Source organism: Cricetulus griseus, chromosome 5, assembly GCF_003668045.3.
Source record: "Cricetulus griseus strain 17A/GY chromosome 5, alternate assembly CriGri-PICRH-1.0, whole genome shotgun sequence".
Classification (NCBI taxonomy): Eukaryota; Metazoa; Chordata; class Mammalia; order Rodentia; family Cricetidae; genus Cricetulus; species Cricetulus griseus.
Window position 1 is genome coordinate 12,611,720 of NC_048598.1, and position 25,406 is coordinate 12,637,125.

The 25,406-nt window shown below is 40.8% G+C and overlaps 1 protein-coding gene across 1 annotated transcript in view; it reads right to left on the minus strand.

Moving 5' to 3' along the window:
- Dnah14 (dynein axonemal heavy chain 14) overlaps window positions 1-25,406 on the minus strand; it is a 197,374-nt gene that overhangs the window by 73,384 nt on the left and 98,584 nt on the right. Inside the window, 10 exon segments of the mRNA XM_035445296.1 lie at window positions 253-423; window positions 8,541-8,708; window positions 10,232-10,369; window positions 13,996-14,124; window positions 15,483-15,658; window positions 16,507-16,574; window positions 18,575-18,707; window positions 20,180-20,338; window positions 23,326-23,448; window positions 24,896-25,134. Coding sequence (XP_035301187.1) covers window positions 253-423; window positions 8,541-8,708; window positions 10,232-10,369; window positions 13,996-14,124; window positions 15,483-15,658; window positions 16,507-16,574; window positions 18,575-18,707; window positions 20,180-20,338; window positions 23,326-23,448; window positions 24,896-25,134 — 1,504 coding nt within the window.

Here is a 25,406-nt window from a genome sequence, read left to right on the forward strand (position 1 = left end):
GCTGGCTGTGGAGAGGGAGGTAGTTAGTGTTGGTGTTCTGAGGGGCCAGAATCACAAACAAAGGAATCAAGGCTTCATCACTCCGCTTGTATCTTAAATTTCGTTCTCAGACATCTTCAAGGAAGGACAGAATTCTCAAGAGGACAAAAGTTGCTTTCATTAATATTACAGACATATTTGAAGACGTTCCTAAAACAACATTTGTGTGTGTGCATGCTCAGAATTCCACTTGAAAGATGCTTAAGAACACACCTGCAGATGGCACTGGAGTTCCTTTGAGAGAAGCTGGTAGAAAAGGCTCTTCTCACTGGGTTCAATGAACCGATCATGAAATACTCGGCTGGCTTCATGAACTAAGAGCTGAGCCGCCATATCCTTAGAGTGGACGACACTCTTGTCCGCCTGCATCAACCCCAGCAGCAGCTGTGAGAGATAAAAAATTAACATGATAAACATTAGGAGGGGATTGTGAGAAGCAAAACTCAAGTTGTGTGGGTGTATGTTTTCTAAAAATAGAAGAGACTGGCCAGTTCCACCTCCATCCACCGGCCCTGGTAGGCCGGGCTGTTTCTGGTTCTGGTTCCGGTTCGGTGGCCCTGTCAGAGACCTCTGATGCCAGGGGTCTGCTCACCGGATCCGAACTCCGAAGTAGGACACACCACACCTGAACACTGCCAAGGCTCCCGTAACAGTGCCACCTCCATCCACAAGAAGAGGACAGATATCAGAGTATTGCAACTGTTTGCATTTAACAGAAGGGAACCTTGGTCCCATACCCACCAGGAGAGGAAGAGATTCCTGCTACATCCACCAGAAGAAAGGATGAGAAGAGGACAGGGTAAAAACACATCCAGCAACAGAAAACCCAAAATGACACCACCGGAGACTAGGAACCATACACCAGCAAGACCTCAACATCACAGTGCAGATGAAGCAGAAGAGAAGGACCTTAAAAACATCTTCATGACAATGATAGAGGGCCTCAAAGAAATGGAAGAAAAAACAAACCAAAAAATATAAGATCAACAAATCTCTCAAGGAAATAGTTCAAGACGTAAAAACTGAAATAGAGACAATAAAGAAAGCACAATCTGAGGAAATGCTGGAAATAGAAAAGCTGGGTAAACTATCAGGAACTACAGATGCAAGCATAACCAACAGATTACAAGAGATGGAAGAGAGAATCTCAGGAGCTGAAGACACACTAGTGGAAATAGAATCATCAACCAAAGAAAATCTTAAGTCCAACAAATCCCTAACACAAAATATGCAGGAAATATGGGCTACCATGAAAAGACCAAACCTAAGGATAATAGGTATAGAAGAAGGTGAAGAAATCCACCTCAAAGGCACAGAAAACATATTCAACAAAATCATAGAAAACTTTCCCAACCTAAAGAAAGACATGCCAATGAAAGTACAAGACGCCTACAGAACACCAAATAGACTGAACCAAAAAAGGTCTCCTCACCACATAATAATCAAAACACCAAAGATACAGAATAAAGAGAAAATATTAAGAGCAGCAAAGGAAAAAGGTCAAGTAACTTATAAAGGCAAACCTATCAGAATTACACCTGACTTTTCCACGGAAACCCTGAAAGCCAGAAGGTCCTGGATAGATATTCTACCTACACTAAGAGACCATAGATGCCAGCCCAGACTACTATACCCAGCAAAGCTTTCAATCAATATAGATGAAGAAAACAAGATATTCCATGACAAAACCAGATTCAAGCAATACATACCCATCAATCCAGCCCTACAGAAAGTTCTGGAAGGAAAACTGCAACCCAAGGAAGTTAACTACAACCAGAAAAATATAGGCAATAGATAATCCCATTATACCAACAGCCAAAAGGAAAAAGGGATAGAATCCCACACATAATTTCGCCACCACCACCAAATCAAAAACAAATAAGAATGAACAATCAATGGTCATTAATATCCATCAACATTAATGGTCTTAACTCGCCTATAAAAAGACACAGATTAGCAGAATGGATAAGAAGACAGAATCCATCCTTCTGCTGCATACAGGAAACACACCTCAACTTCAAAGACAGACGGTACCTAAGAATTAAAGGGTGGGAAAAGATTTTCCAATCAAATGGACCTAAGAAACAAGCAGGGTAGCAATCCTAATATCCAACGGATTGGACTTTAAAATCAAAAGAGATGAAGGAGGTTACTTCCTACTCATCACAGAAGAAATCCATTAGGATGAAGTCTCAATTCTGAACATTTATGCCCAAAATACAAAGGCATCCACGTTTGTAAAAGAAACATTACTAAAACTCAAATGACACATGAAACCACACACCCTTATGGTGGGAGACTTCAACACCCCACTCTCACCACTGGACAGGAACACCAGACAGAAACTTAACAAAGAAACAAAGGAACTAATAGAAATTATGGCAAAATTGGGCTTAACAGATATCTCTATAGAACATTCCATCCAAATACAAAACCATTTACCTTCTTCTCAGTGCCACGTGGAACCTTCTCTAAAATTGACCACATACTTTGGCAACATAGCAAACCTCAACAGGTACAAAAAAATTGAAGTAACCCCCTGTATCTTATCAGACCACCATGTTTTAAAGTTAGAATTCAACAACAACACAAATTGCAGAAAACCTACAAACTCATGGAAATTAAGTAACACCCAATTTCGCAATTCCTGGGTCAAAGAAGAAATAAAAAAAGAAATTAAAGATTTCATAGAATTCAATGAGAATGCGGACACAACATACCCAAGCTTATGGGACACTTTAAAAGCAGTGCTAAGAGGAAATTTCGTGGCGCTAAGTGCCCACATGAAGAAACAGGTGAAGAATCACACTAGAGAATTAACAGCACAACTGAAAGCTTTAGAACACATAGAAGCCAATACACCCCGGAGGAGCAGACACCAGGAAATAATCAAATTGAGGGCTGAAATCAATAAAATGGAAACTAGGAAAACAATACAAAGAATCAATATAATGAAGAGTTGGTTCTTTGAGAAAATCAACAAGATAGACAAACCGTTATCCAAACTTATCAAATGGCAGAGAGTGAAAGTACAAATTAAAATAATCAGGAATGAAAAGGGGGACATAACAACAGACACAGAAGAAATCCAGAGAATCATCAGGTCATACTTTGAAAACCTGTATCCCTCAAAATTCGAAAATCTAAAGGAAATGGACAATTTTCTGGACAGATTTCACTTACCAAAATTAAATCAAGAACAGATAAGCAACTTAAATAGACCTATAACCCCTATTGAAATAGAAGCAGTCATCAGAAATCTCCCAACCAAAAAAAAAAAAAGCCAAGGGTCAGATGGCTTCACTGCAGAATTTGACCAGAAATTTAAGGAACAGCTAATACCATTCTCCTCAAAGTATTCCACACAATAGAAGCAGAAGAGTCATTGCCAAGCAATTTTCATGAGGCTTCAATAACCTCGATACCCAAGCCACACAAAGACACAACTACAGAGTACTACAGACCAATATCCCTCATGAACATTGATGCAAAAATTCTCAATAAAATACTGGCAAATCAAATCCAAGAATACATCAGAAAAATCATCTACCATGATCAAGTAGGCTTCATCCCAGAGATACAAGGATGGTTCAACATATGAAAATCCATCAATGTAATTCACCATATAAACAGACTGAGGGAAAAAAAAAAACACACGATCATCTCACTAGATGCCGAAAAAGCCTTTGACAAAATCCAACACCTCCTTCATGATAAAGGTCTTGGAAAAACCAGGGATAACAGGAACATACCTCAACATAATAAAAGCAATATACAGCAAGCCGACAGCCAACATCAAATTAAATGGAGAGAAACTCAATGCAATTCCTCTAAAATCAGGAACAAGACAAGGCTGTCCACTCTCTCCATAGTTCTTCAATATTGTCCTTGAAGTCCTAGCTAGAGCAATAAGACAACAAAAGGAGATCAAGGGAATACAAATCGGAAAGGAAGAAGTCAAACTTTCACTATTTGCAGATGATATGATGGTTTACATAAGAGACCCGAAAAACTCTACCAGGAACTCCTACATCTGATAAACATCTTCAGCAAAGTGGCAGGATACAAGATTAACTCAAAAAAATCTGTAGCCCTACTATATACTGATGACACATTGGTGGAGAAAGAAATCAGAGAAACATAATCCTTTACAATTGCCACAAACAACATAAAATATATCTTTGGGTAACACTAACCAAATAAGTGAAGACCTGTACCGGAAGAATTTTGACTCTCTAAAGAAAGAAATTAAAGAAGATACCAGAAAATGGAAAGATCTCCCACGCTCTTGGATAGGTAGAATCAACATAGTAAAAATGGCAATCTTGCCAAAAGCAATCTACAGATTCAATGCAATCCCCATCAAAATCCCAGCACAATTCTTCACAGACCTTGAAAGAACAATATTCAAGTTTATATGGAAAAACAATAGACCCAGGATAGCCAAAACAACCCTGTACAATAGAGGAACTTCTGGAGGCATCACCATCCCTGACTTTAAGCTCTATTACAGAGCTATAGTCCTGAAAACAGCTTGGTATTGGCACAAAAATAGACAGGTAGACCAATGGAATAGAGTTGAAAACCCTGATATTAACCCACACACCCATGAACACCTGATTTTTGGCAAACAATCCAAATTTATATGATGGAACAAAGAGAACATCTTCAACAAACGGTGTTGGCCTAACTGGATTCAGACATGTAGAAGACTACAGATAGACCCAAGCCTATCACCCTGTACAAAACTTAAGTCCAAATGGATCAAAGACCTCAACATAAACCCAGCCACACTGAGCCTATTAGAAGACAAAGTGGGAAATACCCTTGAATTAATTGGTACAGGAGACTGCTTCCTGAACATTATACCAGTAGCACAGACACTGAAATCAACAATTGATAAATGGGACCTCCTGAAACTGAGAAGCTTCTGTAAGGCAAAGGACACAGTCAGCAAGACAAAATGGCAGCCCACAGACTGGGAAAAGATATTCACCAACCCCACATCTGACATAGGGCTGATCTCCAAAATATACAAAGAACTCAAGAAGCTAGTCTCCAAAACACCAAACAATCCAATTAAAAATTCAGGGACAGAACTAAATAGACAATTCTCAATAGAGGAATCTAAAATGTCTGAAAGACACATAAGAAAGTGTTCAACATCCTTGGCCATCAGGGAAATGCAAATCAAAACAACTCTGATATGCCATCTTACTCCTGTCAGAATGGCTAAAATCAAAAACACCAATGACAGTTTATGCTGGAGAGGATGTGGAGAAAGGGGAACACTCCTCCACTGCTGGTGGGAGTGCCAACTCATACAGCCACTTTGGAAATCAGTATGGCGACTCCTCAAAAAATGGGAATGAGTCTACCACAAGATCCAGCAATTCCACTCTTAGGCATAGACCCAAAAGAAGCACATTCCTACAACAAGGACATCTGTTCAACGATGTTCATAGCAGCACTATTTGTAATAGCCAGAAACTGGAAGCAGCCTAGATGCCCCTCAACCTAAGAATGGATAGAGAAAATGTGGTACATCTACACAACAGAGTACTACTCAGCGGGAAAAAACAATGGAATTTTGAAATTTGCAGGAAAATGGATGGAACTAGAAGAAACCATTCCGAGTGAGGTAACCTTACAATCACTAAAAGACAAACATGGTATGTACTCACTCATATGTGGATTTTAGACAGAGTAAAGGATTACCAGACTACAATCCACACTGCCAGAGAAGCTAGTAAGCAAGGAGGACCCTAAGAGAGACATACATGGTCCCCTGGAGAAGGGGAAAGGGGCAAGATCTCCTGAGCAAATTGGGAAAATGGGAAGAGGGGGGAGGGAGCTAGGAGAATGAGAAGGGGAGAAGAGGAGGGATGAGGAGGACATGAGGGAGCAGAAAGGTTGAGTCAGGGGAAGAATAGAAGATAACAAGAATGGAGATCCCATAACAGAGACAGACATTTTAGGTTTGCAGAGAAATCAGGTGTAGGGAGCCGTCCCTGCATTCTCCATTACAAGATGGCGCCTGCATCCGGCAGGCACCGAATGTAAACAAGTTAATGGGCGCAGGCACTGGGTAACTTTCCATTCCTTGATCTCTGCCTATTCCGTGGGGTCATATGGTCCGATGAGCTGCAGCCAATCATAGGGTGACACGTCCAAGGTGGCGGTTGTCAGCCTTTATTAGGGGACGGGATTCTTGGCTCGGGGTCTCCGCTTTTGTAAGCTTATGTTCTCTCTCTCTCAAGACGCATTAAAGCTTTACTGCAGAAGGATCCTGATTAGTGTCCCTGTGTCGTTTTTGCTGGCGAGGCGATCGGGCGGGACAATCAGGCACTAGGGAAATGTCTGGAGATCTACAAAGATGACACCAGCTAACAATCTAAGCAACAGAGGAGAGGCTACCTTAAATGCCCTCCCCTGATAATGAGATTGATGACTGACTCATATGCCACCCCATAGCCCTCATCCAGCAGCTGGTGGAAGTAGAAGCAGACACCCACAACTAATCACTGAACTGAACTGGCATCCAGATGCAGAGAAGGACAAGTGATGAGCAAAGGGTCCAGACCAAGCTGGTACAACCCACAGAAACAGCTGACCTGAACATCGGGGAGCTCTTGCTCCCCAGACTGATAGCTGGGAAACCAGCATGGGACTGATCCAGACCCCAGGAACGTGGACTTCAGTGAGGAAACCTTGGAATTCTACGGGACCTCCTGTAGTAGTTCAGTACTTATCCCTAGCACAGATGTCGACTTTGGGTGCCCATTCCACATAGAGGGATACTCCCTGAGCCAAGACACACGGGGGTGGGCCTAGGCCCTATCCCAAAGGATACGATAGACTCTGATGACACCCTATGGAAGGCCTCACCCTCCAGGGGGAAGCAGAAAGGATATGTGATAGGTAGGGTTTTAGTTGGGGGGGGGTGGTAGGGGAGGAGGGGAGGGAGAGGGAACTGGGATTGACATGTAAAACAAACTTGTTTCTAATTCAAATAAAAAAATCTGAAAAAATATAGAAGAAACTTTCCTCAATTTTTGTGACAATCTGCATGTTTTTTTGTGGGATAGGCAAGTTAAAAGCCAAAGAAAACTGCCACAGAATGGCTCCCAGTGGGGAGAGATTTGGTAATGTCTCAGGTTCATCTAAGAGAGGCTCATCACCAGGACCAGAAACCACAGCCTGGTTTGCCAGCACAGGTGACAGCGAGGGACATTTTATTAACTCCACCCCTGCTTTTTTTTGAGACAGGGTCTCTGTAGCTTTGGCTGGCCTTTGGTTTTTCACATAGAATAGGCTGGCCTCAGGAATCTCCCTGTCTCTGCTTCCTAAATACTGGATTAAAGGTGCTATGTATCTGGCTGTGAGGTACTTTTTAATGCTGATGTGCTCAACATTTTAAGTTTTGATTAAGAACTCCTATGCAAATTAGGGCTGAACAACTTCTACAGTGAGAGAAGAAAGATACCATACTAAATTTCTTCCTTCCCTCCCCCCTCCCTCCTTTTCTTCTTTCTTTCCTCCTCTTTTTTTTTTTTTTTTTTTTGAGACAAGTTTTCTTTCCTCTGTGTAGTCTTGGCTGTCCTGGAACTCTCTCTGTAGACCAGGATAGCCTTGAACTCAAAGAGATCCACCTGCCTCTGCCTCCCAAAGTGCTGGGATTAAAGGTGTGTGCTACTGTCTTAGGGTTTCTATTGTTGTGAAGAGACACCATGACCACAGCTACTCTTATAAGTGAAAACTTGTAATTTGGGTGGCAGCTTATGGTTCAGAGGTTTGGTCCGTTATCATGGCTGGGCATGTTGTTGTACAGGCAGACACCATGCTGGAGAGGCAGCTGAGAGTCCCACCTCTTGGAGGCAACAGGAAGTAGACTGAGTCATTGGGTGGTATCCCAAGCATATGAGACCTCAAAGCCTGCCTCCACTGTGACACACTTCCTCCAATATAGCCACACCTCCTAATCACACCACTCCCTGTAAGCTTATGGGGGCCAGTTACATTCAAACCACCACAGCTACTATGCTTGGCTAAGTTTTTTTTCTTAACATTGAATTTTGGAAATTATTTAACTATGGCTGCTGACAGAGCCAGCACTGCTGGAAAAGTGGTGAAAATTCACTCAGGTGTATGAAGCACCTACATAGGTTCCCTCCCTCGCAGCCACACAAATCCTCCTAACAAAGCCAAAACCAAAGCTACATTGTGACCTTGTCATTTCTACTGGCAGGATCCCAGCTTGTATGCCGAAAGCCTGAGTGGCTTTGTTATTGGATCCTCTGCTTCCGAACAATCCTCTTCAATGGACCTGTGGTACAAGCTTCAACCATGAGTTCACTTCTTACACCTTTTAACAATCTCAGGTAGACAATACCAACAGGGAGGGAGGGAAGGAGGCCAGGAGATGGAGACTCTTGACGCAGTACAATCCCATCTCAATTTAAATGTTAAAAATAAGCTAGAGAATTAATTTCAAAACAAACCTTGTACATGTCTCGGGGATTAAATAAGTAGTGGCATTTGGTTGGCGTTGGCAGCATGTTCTTACAGACTTGATAATATATCGCCAGAGAACAAAGCACAAGCTGGTCTCTGCATTTCTGGACCTCAGCTACGAAGTTATTGAGGGAGAAATACATTCCCAAGTGGGCCTTTAAGGAGAAAACATAATACTCAGTTCAACATTTAAATGTATGCTGTGGCTAATACTCACCAAGAAGCCGACTTGTGAACTTTGATGGAGGGTTAATTCCAGTAAAGATTGCTACTAGTTAGAATTTTAGGACACCATGGTGGCAAGGGAGCTCAGAATGTAGGTACGGAGGCGCCCTGAGTGTGGGAAACCGATCGTTGGGGAGGTTTCAGTGTTTGTCTCCCGGTCTAGAAGCATGTGATATGGGTGTTCTTTGGGGACAGTTGGTGGCCCACCTCTGTGCACAGCATCTCCTTGCTTGCCCAGAGGGGTAGGTGCTAGAACATCACCCTATCTGTACTGCCAAACACATGGATTTCCTTTGGAGAGTCCAGGATTCCTTGTGGAAAAAAATGGCTCAAATTGAAATACAGTGCAAATTTATACATCTGGCGGATGAGATTACATAGACCATAGCAAATTTCTTCAAAATTAATCTTACATTTTCTTTCTTTGTAAGTTTTAAAGGTAAATTAAAACCAATTTCCCTCTAATCCCTTATGATTTGGATGCTGGAAAGCATGGGCTGCACCTAAAAGAAAACTGTTTTAGAAGAAAGTAAGTGTGGATGCCAACCCAGATGGTGGAGGAGATCCTGCCTCCTGCAAAAAGAGGCAGAGATGAGAACTACACGGACTCATGCAGTTCCTGAGGCCATGCCAGACGCAGGGAACCTGTCAGAAAGACAGAGTTCTAGGACTGCAGTAGATTAGACACGTACCGCAGCACCTCTATGAGCACCAAATTGTGATTTCAATTTTAAAAGATAAATCATATTAATAGTTCAGAAGTATAGGAGAAATACAATTTATGAGGACAAAAATAATTCCTCAGTGTTAGTGTTTTCAAGTTCTCAGTCTTTTCCTCATGTTTTTTTCCTTCCTCCCCAGTAGAAAATGGGCTAAGATGTGGAAGATAGGGTTTATTTCACCGTACAGCTTGTAGTCCCCGTCATCCAAGAGAGGCTGAGCATGAACTCCAGGCCGGAACCTGGGGGCAGAGCTGATCCAGAGGCTATGGAGTGTGCTGCTTACTGTCTTGGGTCCTCCTGGCTTGCTCAACTGCTTTCTTATACACCCACGATGACCTGCCCAGGGGCGCTCACAACAGGCTGGGCCCTCCCACAATCAAGATAACACCCCAACTTTTAATCCCAGCACTTGGGTGGCAGAGGCAGGTGGATCTCTGAGTTTGAGGCCAGCCTGGTCTACAGAGTGAGTTCCAGGCTGGCCAGGGTTACATAGAAGAAACCCTGTTTCAACGACCACACACACAAAAAGAAAAGATTCACTATTCCCAGGTACGCCAAGGCTTTCGTCCAGTTGACAAACAAAACAAAACAAAACAAAACAAAACAAACCACCAAGCAGTGTAGCAGAGTACTTATAGCATTCTTGAGAACCTGGCTCTCGCCCAGTGAAGGGAGGGGTGGGTGTGAGGGTGTGAGGGCAGGGGGGGAGGAGGACAAGCTAGACGCATTACCTGGAAGATAGTACATAACACGGTCTGTGGAGGATGAGGTAATACCAGTATGGAGAAGTGTTTGAGGAGGCGTGGGCTGATGTCATTCCCACTAGCAGAAGGTGCACAGGCAGCGATTATAGTAAGATCTTGAATAATCTGTGGGAAGGGTTTTAAAAAGGGAATGCCATCTGTAAGAAGTAAAATAGATACCCATTTCCCCACCTCACGAAGAAGAATTTAGGCAAACATTTAGAATACTATTTACTATAAAGCAAAAATTATAATGGTAATAGAAACCTGTGTTCTTCACAGGTAACCTGTCATAAAATGTAACTTTAAGGTAAGTCACTTCCAGCAGGCTTCTAAATGTCATCACGAACAGCCCACTTAAAGAATGACAATCACTTCAAAATGCAAAACCATTAGAAGAAAACATGGGGGAGAGTACATCTCAGGACCCTGGTCTGGGCAAAGAAGCTCAGAAGCGTAAGAGACAAAACTAACAGGCGTGTGGGACTACCCCAAGCAGGAAGTTTCTCCACAGCAGTCGACAGCATGAGCAGACAGTGACAAGGGTTCACTGTCTGGAGTATACCAGGAACTCAAATATCCCAACAGCATCCCTACAACAAATAATCCAACAAAAAACTGGGAAATATTTCAACACAAGAAAACATGTAAATAACCAGCAGGTAAACGGGGGTGGGGGTGGGGGTGGGTGGGTAGAGGAGAACCAATCCCCATTGAGCCTCTGGGAAATTCAAATAAAAATAGTGAGCTATCACTTCATCCCAGCTAGAACAGCTAGTAGCAAAAAGACAAGAAACGGAAAATACTGGTGAGGCTGAGAAGAAGAGACATTCTTGAAAACTACCAGAGGGAATGTAATTAGCACACACATCAGGAAAAACAGGGTTTAGGATCCTCATAAAAATAGAATTACCACATGATGTTCCAGCAATCTTACTACTGAATATATATATATATATATATATATATATATTATATATATATATGCACATTCAACAGAGATTAAATCAGTATATAAAATATATCTGCACTGTGCTATTAGTAACAGAAAAAACACACAAAATCAGTTTAAGGGCCCACTAATGGATGAAGAAAATATGATATATATATATATATATATATATATATATATATAATGAAATGCCACCAAATCTTAAAAAAGAGGGAATTACTGTCATTTGTAACAACATAAAGGAGCCTGGAAGATATTATGCTAACTAAGTGCAATAACCCAGATACAGAAAGTAACATACTGCCTGACTGCACTCATTTGGGAGCTCTAAAAAGTGTAGTAGTAGCTATTTCCCACTGATAACCCTAAATGCAAATGTTTTAACTTCCCAATTAATGCAGACTAGTTAGTTGGATAATGTCCTCCAAAAAACACAGCTCACTCACAAAAAGTCTCCAAGAGAAAGGACAGAAATCAATCAACCAAGCAAATGAAAGCAAGATTCATTCTTAGATAACTGCTAGGATAACTGATGGAGCATGCTGTAACTGAAAACCTTCAGGGAGGCACAAGACAGCTTAACAAAGTAAGTGATCCACCAAGAAGCCATAACAATTGTACACACACACACACACACACACACACACACACACACACTATTGGAAGTTCCAAGTTCATAAAACAAACATTAATGGATGCAAAAGGACAAATAGGTTTGGATGTAACAGCAGGGGGTGATTTCAACAGCCCACTTCTGAAACAGGTCATCAAGATTAAAAACTAGTAAGGAAACTTCAGCGTAATCTATACCACAGGTTACACAAATTTAACAGACATTTACAGAATAATCCACACAACGGCTGTGGAATCCACATTATTCTTAACACCATGTCAACTTCAAAAAATTATTCACATTTTAGTCCATAAAGCAAGTCTTAGCAAAATGCAAATGTACTGAAACAATTTCTTATCAGGTCATAGTGGAATGAATAATGAATATAGCTATAAGTGGGACATTTCTGTGAAGTGAAAAGGAATACACACTCAATGTCCAGAAACAAGAGAAACACCAAGAGATTATACAAAGTGCTCTTGAGTGACCAATGAGTCATTGGAGCAATCAGGGTGAAAATAACTTCCTACAATCAAAAGAAAATGAAAGCACAGATCTCATCACAGTCTTTAGGGCAATGAAGGAAGCTGTAGAGTAACAGCTCATAGCTACAAGTGAGTGTTTACATTAAAAAACCCAGAGAAGGCACTGGGAGGGAGCAAATTAAAACAAAGTGTAACACAGACACATAAAATACTATAGTGAAGCTCATTACTTTGTATGACGACTTAAAAGTAATAAAAAAGATGAATTGGATCCCAAATGAATAACTGAAGGACACATCTCAATGTCTTAGAAAAACAAGAATAAGCCAAACTCCAAAGCCGCCATTTAGAAAGAGGCAGCTCTTAACAAATGGTGTTTGGAAAACTGGACAGCTACACATAGAAGAGCAAAACAAAATCCATCTCTTGACACAGTACAACTCTAGTTATAAAGAAGAGGGAAGCTGTGCTGGAGAGAGGGTTTCAGGGTTAGGACTGCGTGGTGCTCTGGCACACAGCTGGAGTTCAGTTCCCAGAACCCACACAGCACAGCTCACAGCAGCCAGGGGATCCAACACAAACCCACACACAGACATGAACTCACACACATAATTAAAGATAAAAACCAAATAAACGCACGAAGCCAAACCATTTGGAGAGTGGTAGATGGAGCTGGAGATCACTATTACAGAGACAAATACATAAAGGAAGATTGTGCTTTCTAGACGTCAATCTAAATCAAACAAACAAATACAACATAAAAGTGGGAGGCAGCCTATGAGAGAAGAAGGAGGCATAAATAGGGGAGGGAGAAAAAAGAGAGGATAACGGGGGAGCAGGGAGGAAACATCACGCATTGTCTTTCATATATATGTACACATGCATGCATGTGCGTGTGCACACACACACACACACACACACACACACACACACACTCTGTCACACACACACTTAAATCCAGATTTGACATGACAGCAAAAATGGAACAACTTGGGGGAAGGGAAGGGACCACTGAGGGACAGGGATGAGAGAGGGTGACAAGTCACGGCAAGCTACAATGACAGAAAGGCATGAAAATGTCAAAATGAAACCCATTGTTTTGTATTAATTTTTAAAAAAGGCTAGGCTCCTGTTCACTCCATTGAAGTCAGAACAGAACCCAGTCTATCCTGATAGGTTGCTTTTGACACTCCTGGTCCTTCCCATGCCCGTGCTGGGGCTTCAGAAATCCCACCAAAGACCTGCTGTGACTATTTTCTGGTCACTGTAGGGTTTTTGCCCAGGTTTCCTGTTTTCTCCTTTATTTTCCCACCTCTCTCCAATTCTCTCTGGAGGGCTACATTGGGACTCTTCCTCTCGGCCTTAGGTGAGTGGTGATTCGGATAGTCTGGCTGGTGTCCCAGCCAATGCCACTCACTAGCCAGTGTGCTTCACTGGGATCCGAGCTTAAATCTCCTGAGACGTCAAACTTTTTGCAACACAGTCACCTCATTTTACAGAGGAGAGATCTGAGGATTGGATAGTTGAAATCGGTGGAGTGAGTTTTGGAACCAAGGGCTTTTGATTTCCAGAGAAGGAAGCACAAAAGGGTCTCAATAGTAACATGTTTATGTAATTAGACTTTCTAAATTCTTCACTCAACCTTTCTGTAAGCGCTCTGTAACAGTATCAAATGAAGAGAAAATCTTAGTGTATACTGTACCTTCCATGTATTTCTTTCAGTATCATAAATCCCACCCATTTCTAATAACTGTCTAATCAATTCCAGGGGTGGCTGTGCTCCACAGGTATCTGGTGCTGGCATATTCAAGTCATCAATAAATATTACAATCTGAAGGGGGACAGGATGTTTCAAAGTATTAATTAGTACAACCTTTTAAAAATCTTGAATTACAGATATTATGCTATTTGTTCAAGAACAAAATTATATGCAATAATCTGCTCTTTAAAAGTTAAAAGCAGAAGATCAAATCTATTTTTTAAGCTATGATCTTAGAAAACAGCAAGCATTCAAACCAGCAGAAACTATGTGCCCTTGGTCCCTAAAACAACTATATGGTGGTACTCAGGAATGCTTTTTTGTTGCTGATAAAGCAATCTAACTGTGGCAGGCACCTCTGGACATGCCAGCTCACTAAGCATTTTTATTTTCATGTGCTTACTCTTGGCAAGGCCCTGCTGTAGAATCTAGCTCTTCTATTTCATATGCACCATGGTTTGGGAAGAAAATTCAGAAACATATTCCAGTTTTTAAATCTGTATTACTTTTTAACTAGGAAAATATTATGCAGTCAAGGGTATTGATCAGAATCTGTGTGCAATAAACTTTTCTTTGTGGAATAAAAATATAAATAGCTGCTTTAATTTCCCAGTTTGTAACTTTTTTGGGGGGTGGGGTGGGGCAGGGAGAGCACTGTTTCCCCTCCTGGAATATAGACTGGCAGTCATGTTTCTAACTGGCAGCCTATCTTTTCTCATAGCGTGATTATAGGTTTCTGAAAGCCTTTCAGCCTTTCAAACCTCCTGAAGTTTATTCGTGTAGGCAAAGATCTACCAGCTTTATCTAAATCTTCAGTTGAAGTCAAGGGAACCTGAAATGAGGCCCTAAGACCTGCTTACAGTGACACAGGGACTCCTAGGGGCCCCTCATTTGTGAATCTTGCAAACCTCTTGACCCTGAACTAACTTCTTGGTACTGTATGGGAGTCAGTGATCATAAATTCCCCTTGTGAGTCAGATGATAAATTGTCAGTTGATTCCGTGCCAAGCAGCCTGGAGGTGAGGTGACGATCACCTGATGCCCCTGGGCACCTGCCTTGTTCCCACACAAGTCATTCAATTCCCTTCATGCCTTCTAGAGTCCCTGGGTTCTACAAGTCCCTCTTTTAGAGCCCCACTAGAAGAAAGTGAGCTAGAAATGACAGCACCAAACCATTACCGGCTACCTCAGGTTCCAGGCAACCTTTATCTAGATTTTGGTGCTTTTCTTTCTTCCAGTCTTAGTAATTCTCACCAGGGGCAACCTACCACACTGTAAGAGGAATTGATTTAAAAAAAAAAATCAAAGTCCCCATTGTAAGTGCATTTTTAAACAGCGCTCAGGAGTGTATGTTCTCCATTTTACAAACTAAAACAAACCAATTCATTACTTGACTCGTACAAACAGAGGGCTCAGAGGTGCTATATTACCCTGTTGTTTTTCGGGGCTCCAAGTATGTCTTTGGTTCTTCTGACTAACTTTCGCAGAATCATCTCCTTGGTTCTGGTCACTGTCATATTGGTGGTAAAATTTATGGTAGAAACTATAATTTCTTTATCATTTTTAACTGTGGTGTCATCAGTTTTATTCTCTATTTTCTGCATATCTGTAATACCAAATACAAGAAGAGAAACAAATTTAGGGCAGTTTAAGACATGTTTGCTCTATTTTAGGGTGCTAGGAAATTTGAAACAAGCAATTTTATCTTGCTGTTATTCTTTTAATGACAGTGCTCCGAGAGAGGGACAGCTGCTTTCCATGGGTCCATAATTTTTCACTGTAGATGGCACGTCAGAAACCACAGCTCGTGCAATGGTATGGAAGATCTTCCCATCGTGTGTTAGCCACGTCCAACTGAATGATGGTAAAGCAGCGGGCAGGACTCATTCCCAGAGGCAGAGTTATCCAGAGGGATGTGTAGGATGATGTTACAGGAGTTTAAGACCCTACACTGTCCCTGGACTCATGCTTCTGCTGTCCGTCCCGGCATGAGAACTCCAGAATGGTGACTTTCTCCTGCATTATGCTGGAAACCAGGGAGGAACCGAGCCAGACTGCACCTTCTAGATCCTTCTTGCTCTTCTACCAGGGCAGCAGGAGTCACCTGTGGGAACACACAGTCTCCTCCCCCATAGCCTCTTATACCTTTTCAGGAGGTTTGAGTGGGTCTTGGATAACTTCCACCAGGTTGTATTTTAAATGAACAATTCAGTTTTTTTTTTTCTTTCTTTTTCTTTTTTTCTGAGACAGGGTTTGTCTGTGTAACAGCCCTGGCTGCCCTAGAATTAGCTCTATAGACCAGGTTGGCTTCAAACTCAGAGATCCACCTGCCTCTGCCTCTGCCTCCCAAGTGCTGGGATTAAAGCGATTCTAGCTTTTACTCTGTAACTTCTCACTGTAAGGAATGGCTTTGCATATGGCCACAATAGACAAGTTTTGATCCCGTATGGTCACACTTACCAAAACCTCCGAGAGCTGCTTTGTAGGTCTCAGCAAGCAAGAGGTTGATATTCTTCCTTATGCTGTTGGGAGCAAAAGTTTTAAAGGACCCCGAATTAGTTTACCATTTTAGCTGCAGTAATAAAATCTAATCAAAGTAGCAGCACACCATTGATTTTACTTAGATTTCTACAAGAAAACATTTCTTTTTCTGCTCACACTTTTATAGTCCTAAGACTGCTCCACATGCCATTTCCTTATTCAGCTGGAAAAAAAAAAACAGGCTTCTCTAGTATTTTAACAATGTGTATTTTAACTTAATTTTAGAAATGTGTTTCATTTCAGAAAATTTTATTTGCAAAAGAAGTTTATATTTTTCTTTTAGGAAGAGGCAGACAAAATTCAGAATGATAGGCACAAGCTCCTGATAGAAAGTCTTGTCATATTTCATATGTAGAGGACTTATTCTATTACAACAAACTGATATTATGCAAAACTTTGTGAGTAGATGAGATGCATTTTTTTCTGGGAGGAAAAGAGCTTATGGTTGCATTGTTTATGTTATGTAAAATGTGTGGTTCTAAACTTAGTTATATTTAAAATAAACGCAAGTATATCTGATTTAAAGGAATGGATCCAGCAGTTAACACTCTGGAAACAAAGTAAAGATTTTCCTCTAACTAGAAAATCAAGGTGAACTAATAATAAGGAGGTTAAGTCAGTGACAAAAGTCCTCCCTCAAAGAAAAGATATCTCACAACTGTGTGGTTTCACACTGTGGGGTTTTACTTTGCATGGTTTCACACCGACTTCTACAGATTTTTTAAAGAAGGATGGATGCTTTGCTCATATGCTACCAGAAAATGGAGGTAGAAGGAGTATTTCCCAAATCATCACATGAAGACAGCATTGCCCTGGTAAGAAAACACTATTAACAAAGAACATTTCTGGACAGTATCATTTATGAACACAGACGCAAAAATCTTCAACAGAAAGCTAACAAACCCAAACTTGACACCACATTAAAGAGGCCACTCATTCCTCATGATCAAGTGAAATTTATCCGTGGGATGCAAGGATGGTCCAACATATACAAATCAATAAAAGTGATGTCACAGTAGTAAAGGGGCAGAAGCTATAATGATTATCTCAGTAAGTAAAAAAAAAATTATATATTGAAAACTATAAAGAAGTTGAAAAGTCACACAAATATCTGGAACTATAGCCAGTATTCATGATTTAGAAAAATCAATACTGTTATAGTGTTTATACTGCCCAAAACTCCAGGGTATATGATGCTCACTTCTGGCCTCTGCTGGCATCGGCATCCACACAAACCCCACCCCAGACACATAATTAAAAATTCAAATAAAAAGAATACAAATGAGTGTTAATCAAAGCAACAGGATAGTGCCATAGAAAGAGTGAACTGAGCCAGGCAAGAAGTATTCAATTCTGTGTAGTCTCCACTATAGTGAGAATCTGAAGAAAGCTCAACTCACTGAAGCAGAAAGAGGGGTGGGTGTCAGGGGCTGAGGATGAGCGGGAATAAATAGGGTGTCTGAGGAATCTGATTTCAATATGTGTCACCTGGAAGTCACTGTTGACATGTACTGCAAACTGCAGGAAGCGCAGGTTAAAGTGTTCTCACTACAAAATGTAAGTACATGAGGTGACAAGCGTGTTAAACAGCTGACATCATTTTATAATGCAAGCATACACTAAAACAGCCCATTCTCACAAATATATATATTTGTGAGAATATATATATATCTATATATATATATATATATATAGAGAGAGAGAGACAGAGATTGAGAGACAGAGATTGAGAAATATTTTTCTTATTGCCTCATAATTCTCATCATCATATAAAAGATTTGAGTCAGGGTTTCTCTGTGTAAGTCTTGGCTGTCCTCCAACTAGCTCCTATAGACCAGGCTGGTCTTGAACTCACATAGATTCGCCTGCCTCTGCCTCCCGAGTGCTAGGATTAAAGGCATGGGTCACCACTGTCTGGCAAGGAAACAGTCTTACCAGAAAAGTCAAATTTAAAGATATATATAATATATATATATATTACCATGATCTTTTAATTTCATTATGTAACAGGACTTTTCCTAAAATTGACTCGAATTTTATATCAAATGTTCCTCGACCCTCTAGCTTTTCAAGCATCTCACTGATGACCACAGTCTTCCCGACACCAGAGTCTCCTAAGGGGGAGGGAGATACATTAGGTTAGAGTCACATGTCAGAAAATTACACACGTTTGTATGTTAAAATGAACTAGGAGCATATTTATTCATTTAATTGGCACAGAAAGCACATTTTTGCTCTTCCGTTTTAAATGTGAGAGAAGTTAATTAGGGACTTAATGTGGATTTCTTTCAAATTGTTTAATTTATATTCTTACAAAAGACAGATTAGGAGATAATTATAATTTTTATTTAATGCTCATTTAAGCCCATCACAATTGTTTCTGGCTTACAGCATGATAGACCTACATTAAATGAAACTCTTTGGACAAAACAAAACAAAATCAATTTGAAAAGGACATTTTATGTGCAGCGAGTACTGTTATCTGTACGTGTTCATGCAGCCTGTGCACGACTCAGCCCAAGAGGGCTGAAGACTCTCCTGGGGCTGGAGTTATAGATGGTTAGGAACTGTGACGTGTGTGCTAGGAAATGACCCTGAGCCCTCTGCAAGAGCAGCAAGTGCTGCTGACCCCGGGCCTTCAGCCCACTCCATCATTTTGCTTTTGTGAGGGAGGGGCTTATTATGTAGCCTAGGGTGGCCTTGAACCCAACAATCCTCCTGCCTTGGCCTCCTGAGTACTGGGATTACAGGCATACATCACAACACCCAGTTCCCTTATTATTATTATTTTTTTTTGCTAACACAATCTAAGGTGGCATTTAAAAATAAACGTATTGAGGCAGAGCAAGGACTCATGACTCCAAGTTCACAAAGTGGAAAAATTCAAGTTTCCTTACAGCAGGTCAGAGGCAAATGTATGTGTCATCTGAGTGTCATATCACTGAAGCTCTTTGTGTGTGCCCCTGGGGACATTATTATTTGCTACTGGTGATACACAGCACAGGCCAGAGACAAGAAAACCTTAGCCAATGGATTGGATAAGTATGCAGAATGAACAGGAACTGTATTGAGTCTTTCCTTTAGTAACAGTGAAAGATTGTAAAGTTTTATGCCATGTTTACAAGTTGCATGTTCAAGTTTAATTAGACAATTGGTGTTACCAGAGGTGGTCCTCTAAGGATCAGGGCCCATGGACTATGGCAGTCAACCACATAGTCATCGGTTGTTGATATTTCTAGAATTTGTCCTTTATGTAACGAAAAGATGGAAAGAATGTAAACATCCAAGTCTGGAGTGGTGGGTGTACCCATAATTCCAGCACTTGGGAGGTTGAGGCAGGAGATCACCTGCTCAATGGCAGGCTGGGCTGCTCAGCAAGAGCCCATCTAAAAAAAAAAAAGTGGGGTGGGGAAGGAGGAAGACAAGGAAGGTACACTGGCAGCTTACAATGTCCCCTGTTAAAGTGGCTTTCATAGGCTGTTGGTAAGATGGAAAATTAGTCTCTCTAAATTCCTACTTAAACATGATTAGATTCAATAATCGTTAAACTTCTTCCTAACTTAGAAATCCCGTTACTTATTAAGACCTGTGAGAAGGACAGGGTAGGAGTTCTTCAGGAGAAGGCTCATGACGAAAGAGAAGCAGATGGTGTCCCTGGTGGCAGTGTAGTTCACACACTCCCCACATTCCTTCATCTTCATCACATTGTCACTGGATCCCAGGAAGTCAGCCAGCAGCGAGGTCCCTAAGGGCAGAAAACAGTTTTTAAGTTCCGGATGACCTGGAATGAGAAAGCACCCCATTGTTTTTGTTACTCAATACTTTTTGGGCAAGTTAGTAATTACCTTGTAAGTTTTGTATCCTTTTTCCTCTTGTAACCTAACTGCTGTGTCTTTTCAAAATAACATTAACTTAAGACATATGCTTCAAAATGGCAAAACATTGCTCAAGTGGATTATTTTGGGTTTTTGTTTATTTCTTTAAAAGTTTTATTTCATTATTTTATGTGTATGAGTATTTCTCCTACAAGTGTACCTGTGCACGGTGTGCATGCCTGGTGCCAGTGAAGGTCACAAGAGCCCTAGGGCTGGAGTAAAAGATGACAGTGAGACATGGGTGTGGCAATCAAATCCAGGTCTTCAGCAGGAGCAACAAGAGCTCTTAACTGCTGAGCCAACTTTCCAGGCCTGGTTTTGTGTCTTCATTCCGCATTTTTTATTTGTAGAAGACCTATTCTGGGCTAGCAAAACGTCTCAGTGGTAAAGGCTCTCGCTATGCAAGCTGGGTAATCCTAGACGTGTTTATTTATTTCCACACAATTGCCACAGCAACACGTGTGTGCACACATGCATCATGCATACAATAAAAATTTCAAAAGCTCTATTATTCTTTCCTAAATTGACCATATCACTTAAATATTTCCTATTATTCTTTCCTAAATTGACTGTATCACTTAAATATTTTCTATGTTACCTATATAGGTGTTTTGCCTGCATGTCTGTCTGCACTATGTGCATGGAGCCCAGAAGAGGGAACTGGATCCCCTGGGACTGGAGTGACAGGTGGTTGTTAAGACTTTGTGTAGGTTCTGGGAGCTGAAACTGGGTTCTCTGCAAGAGCACCCAGTGTTCTTAGCCTCCAAGCCATCTCTCTAGCCCTGATATTGTCATGTTCTACACTTTGTGATACCTTTCAAGTACTTTCAAGCTGGCTTTTTATTTGAAGACCCGGCACAGGTTGCCTTGGGTGGGTAGGTGGATCTCATCGCACACTTCACCTCTCCCTCTCAGCAGTGTTACTGGGAGGTCCATGGCATCTGCCAAAGCCGCCTTGGCTGGAGCTGTGCCGAGCAGTGTTAAACTGTTAGGAGAACTCCTTGCAGGCCAGGCCCATTGGCAGCTTCAGCATACCTTTTCCTCCAACCACATTAAACTCTACAGTTTCTACATTGGACAGACGCCACCATGGAGTCTTCTTTAAAACATTTTAAAATGTATACTTTATGTGTACATGGTCAGATACATGCCACAGTGTATACTTTAGTGTGTATGGGGTCAGATACATGCCCCAGTGAGTGGGTAGAGCTCAGAGGATCCTGTGGGAGTGGTTTCTCTGTACCACGTAGATTCAGGGCTCAGACTCAGGTCACCAGGCTTGGTGGCCTTTATCCACGGAGCCATCTCATAGGTCTGGATTATTTTTCCTAATGGCTCTATAAATACAACCTCTTGGGCATCACTTAGATTTGCAAATCCATGTCTATTTCTGATGTTGGATCATTTGACGGTGCTGAAGACTTTGGTAGTGGGGACTTTCTTTTCCATGCCTTTCCTGCCAGCCATGGCTAAGGAGGCTGAGGCTGAAGATGCCAGGGCTGTGGGGCAGTGGCAACAGAGGCCATGTTTTCACATGGACCTCTGGCAAGCAGGCCACTGCTGCTGTAGTTTTCTGGAGGCAGTTGCCTTGCCAACCTGGCTCCCGCTGCCTCTGCTGTCCCCCAGCAACCCCAATCTCGTGCTCCTCAACTTACAATGGAGTTACTTCCAGTAAACCTATGTTCAGGGAGTATATAGGCTGTTACCCTGAGGTTGTGGGTAGGGCTGGCTGGGAGCTGCAGCTACTGGTGACTACCCAGTGCTACAGGAGTCATTGCTTCTGACTAGCCTGGGAAACGATGCAAACTGGAAATAAAAAACTCATGATTTCTGTTCAACGTTTATGGGATTCACACCACTAAGAGTTGAAAACTATAAAGCTGAAATAACCTTAATTTTAATGAAGTTTTGTTGTTAAGTTCTTGCCTTCATCTCCTACCAAGCTCTCATCATTCAGAAAGTGTAAGGAATCTTCTGTGATATGCAGAAGCAGTTTGCAAATAAAAGCAATTTAGAGTCCATGGATACTTATAACATAAAAATTAGACCACCGTTCTCTACTTGTCTGCTGTTGCTCTTATGAGATAGGGTCTAATGGCCAGACCAGCACTCACTATGTATTCCAGACTGGACTTGGACTAATGGCTATCCTCCTGTCGCAGCCTTCTAAGTGCTGGGATTCCAGGGGTGAACCACTGTGTTACACCTTATTCTTTTTTAATTGGTGGCTTTGCTTACAACCAAGTACACGATCTTATGTGTGTGTTCTCCTTACTTTTAAAGAGTTACTTTCCTTGGTTAGTGGTTAGTGACCACATCTAATTAAATCAGTAGATACCATTATTGGTTAGTGACCACATCTAATTAAAATCAGTAGACACTGTCATCTGAGAGTCTCTGCACACTGTAGCTCTATAATGTGTCTAAATACTCTATACATTTTAAAATTATTTATTTATTTTATATTTACAGGTGTTTTGCCTGCATGTATGTCTGTGTATCACATGCATGCCTGGTGCCCAGGAAGGCCAGAAGAGGACATCAGATTCCCTGGATCTTGAGTTACAGATGGCTGTGAGCTGCCATGTGGGTGCTGGGAAATGAACCTGGGTCCTCTGGAAGAGCAGCCAGCACTCTTCATCGTGGACCATCTCTCCTGCTCCTACTACACAGTTCTTATATAATGTTCTAAGGCAATTTCAAGGCACATTTTATAAATATGAGTAAAAGCTGTCCCTACAAAGATACATATTGGAACATGGCAAATCTTGGCGTTGCCAACACATCCATTTTTATGATTAATACAACTCCAGAATTTTAGATAAGTTACAAACCTTTAAAAAGTAATTATACTTACCTCTTTGAATTATTGTTTGAGCATTGGGAATTAAATCTGACCAAGGCATAAACTCACAATTCTGTAAGTCCACAAAATACCCAAATATAGACCGTTCGCCACCTGGTAAGTTGATACCCATGTCTGAAAACAACACACACAAGAATCCAATAAGGAGTGGCTCACCAAAGACATGCGCTCTACCTGCAAGTTAAGGGTTCGTGAGCCACGAGTCCACTCAAGTTCACGCCACTATATAAAACAGGCAGCCCATTTCCTCTTAATGCTGGTGTGTACAAAAGCAAAAGTTTAACTTTTAAACTTTTCGCATGTAGAAAAGAGTAAGTTATGACCAAATATCCTATGAAATCTTATCCCAGAGTTCTTGTTATTACTGTGTGTTTGGATGCTAGTTAATTCCAGTAACATACTGGCTCAGGTCAAGCCAAAGTAATACAGAATGTTGAAAATATTTGTAAATCATATTTCTTTCCCATTTAAAAAGTAGTATTTACTAAAAAAATTCTTGAAAATATAAGAAAGCAAAATAGATTAACCATAGTTTTATCAAAGATAGCAGAGTTACTATTTAACTGGATAGATGTATATGTCTAATCATGGTTAATATATTAATATACACTGTGTTAGTTTTTATAGCTTGTCTTTTTTTTTTAGTTTCTTTAGAGATACATTAAAAATAATTTGTTATGATTTCTTTTTCTTTTTGAGATAAGGTCTTATGTAGCCCAGGCTTGAGTCAAACTTGCTATATACTCTAGGGTGACAACTGCTCCTATTTTCTAAGCCCCGGGGTTAAAGGCATGAGTCACAACATGTCACTTAACTATGACTTTAGAGTTCATAGCTATCTCTCAGAATCCTTAGCATTTTGTTGATAAAACTATGATGTTAAATTCATATGAGTTCACAATTGCTTTGTGAGTTCTTGTGTATGTCATACATGCATATGTGTGCACACATCACCTTGGGCACACATGTGGAGGCCAGAGTAGGCTATCAATTGTCTTCTGACACTGTTCGCTTTATTGCCATGAGACACTGTGGCTTTCCCTGAGCCATAAACCTACCATTTGGCTAGGATCATTGGTCTCTAAGTCCTTCCATCTCCACACCTCAATGCTGGGGCTGCAAGTACAGGCAGCCACTCCTGGCTTTTTGAGTAAGTGCTGGGGATTCGAACTCAGGTATTAATGCTTGCACAGAAAATCCTGTTACCCTCTGAGCCATCCCCCAACCCCCCCAGTAGGTTGCTATTATTTTTAAATATAGTGTTCTTCAATCTGCTTTAACTTTTTTGCTTTCATCTTACTTTACTGCTCCCTCTGCCTTATTTTGTATTTGTATATAACATATATTTATTAATTTACTTGTAGCATTCTGTTTGTTTTAAATATACTGATTTATATCTTGCCCTGATTAATCCAAAGTTTGATATTTCTATCCCACAAAGACCTTAACATTCTTTACTCACAAAACACACTTCCCACAATCTTCCTAGTTTGTGTATAACTTAGATTTTACACTTTTAGCAAAAACAAATGATTTAGTTTATAATTGGTAGGCAACTGACCTTTTTCTGAATCATCTTCAAATAATTCACGAACAAGTCTGTCAAAATTATAGGTTACTTCTGCAAGAGAATCAGGTTCAAATTTTGAACGAAATATCACGTCTTCCTCATGTTGGTCTTCACGCTTTAAAACCCCTCCAAATGCCCACGTAAAAGCAAACACAAAGATCTTCTGAATCATTACTGTTAACTTCTCAGGGTTTTTCTCCAAATACCACGCATTTTCATCCCGGTAGTAGCTGTGTGGGAAGGTGAATGTCAAAAGCTTTATAAGTGGTTGGAAAATTTATTTCAGCATCACATCAAAGTTTTGTTAAAAAATTGTAATAAAGTATTCACATAAAATTTTAGATCTAATACATAATGCTTCCTTAGATAGCAGCCACATAAGTTACTGTGTTTATTTTTAAGGTAGCATATATGCAAGACATTCCTACTTAACTTTTGTTTCATATCTATTTTTGGCAATATGTTGACATATTTACCATATACCTTTATTTAACATAAATAA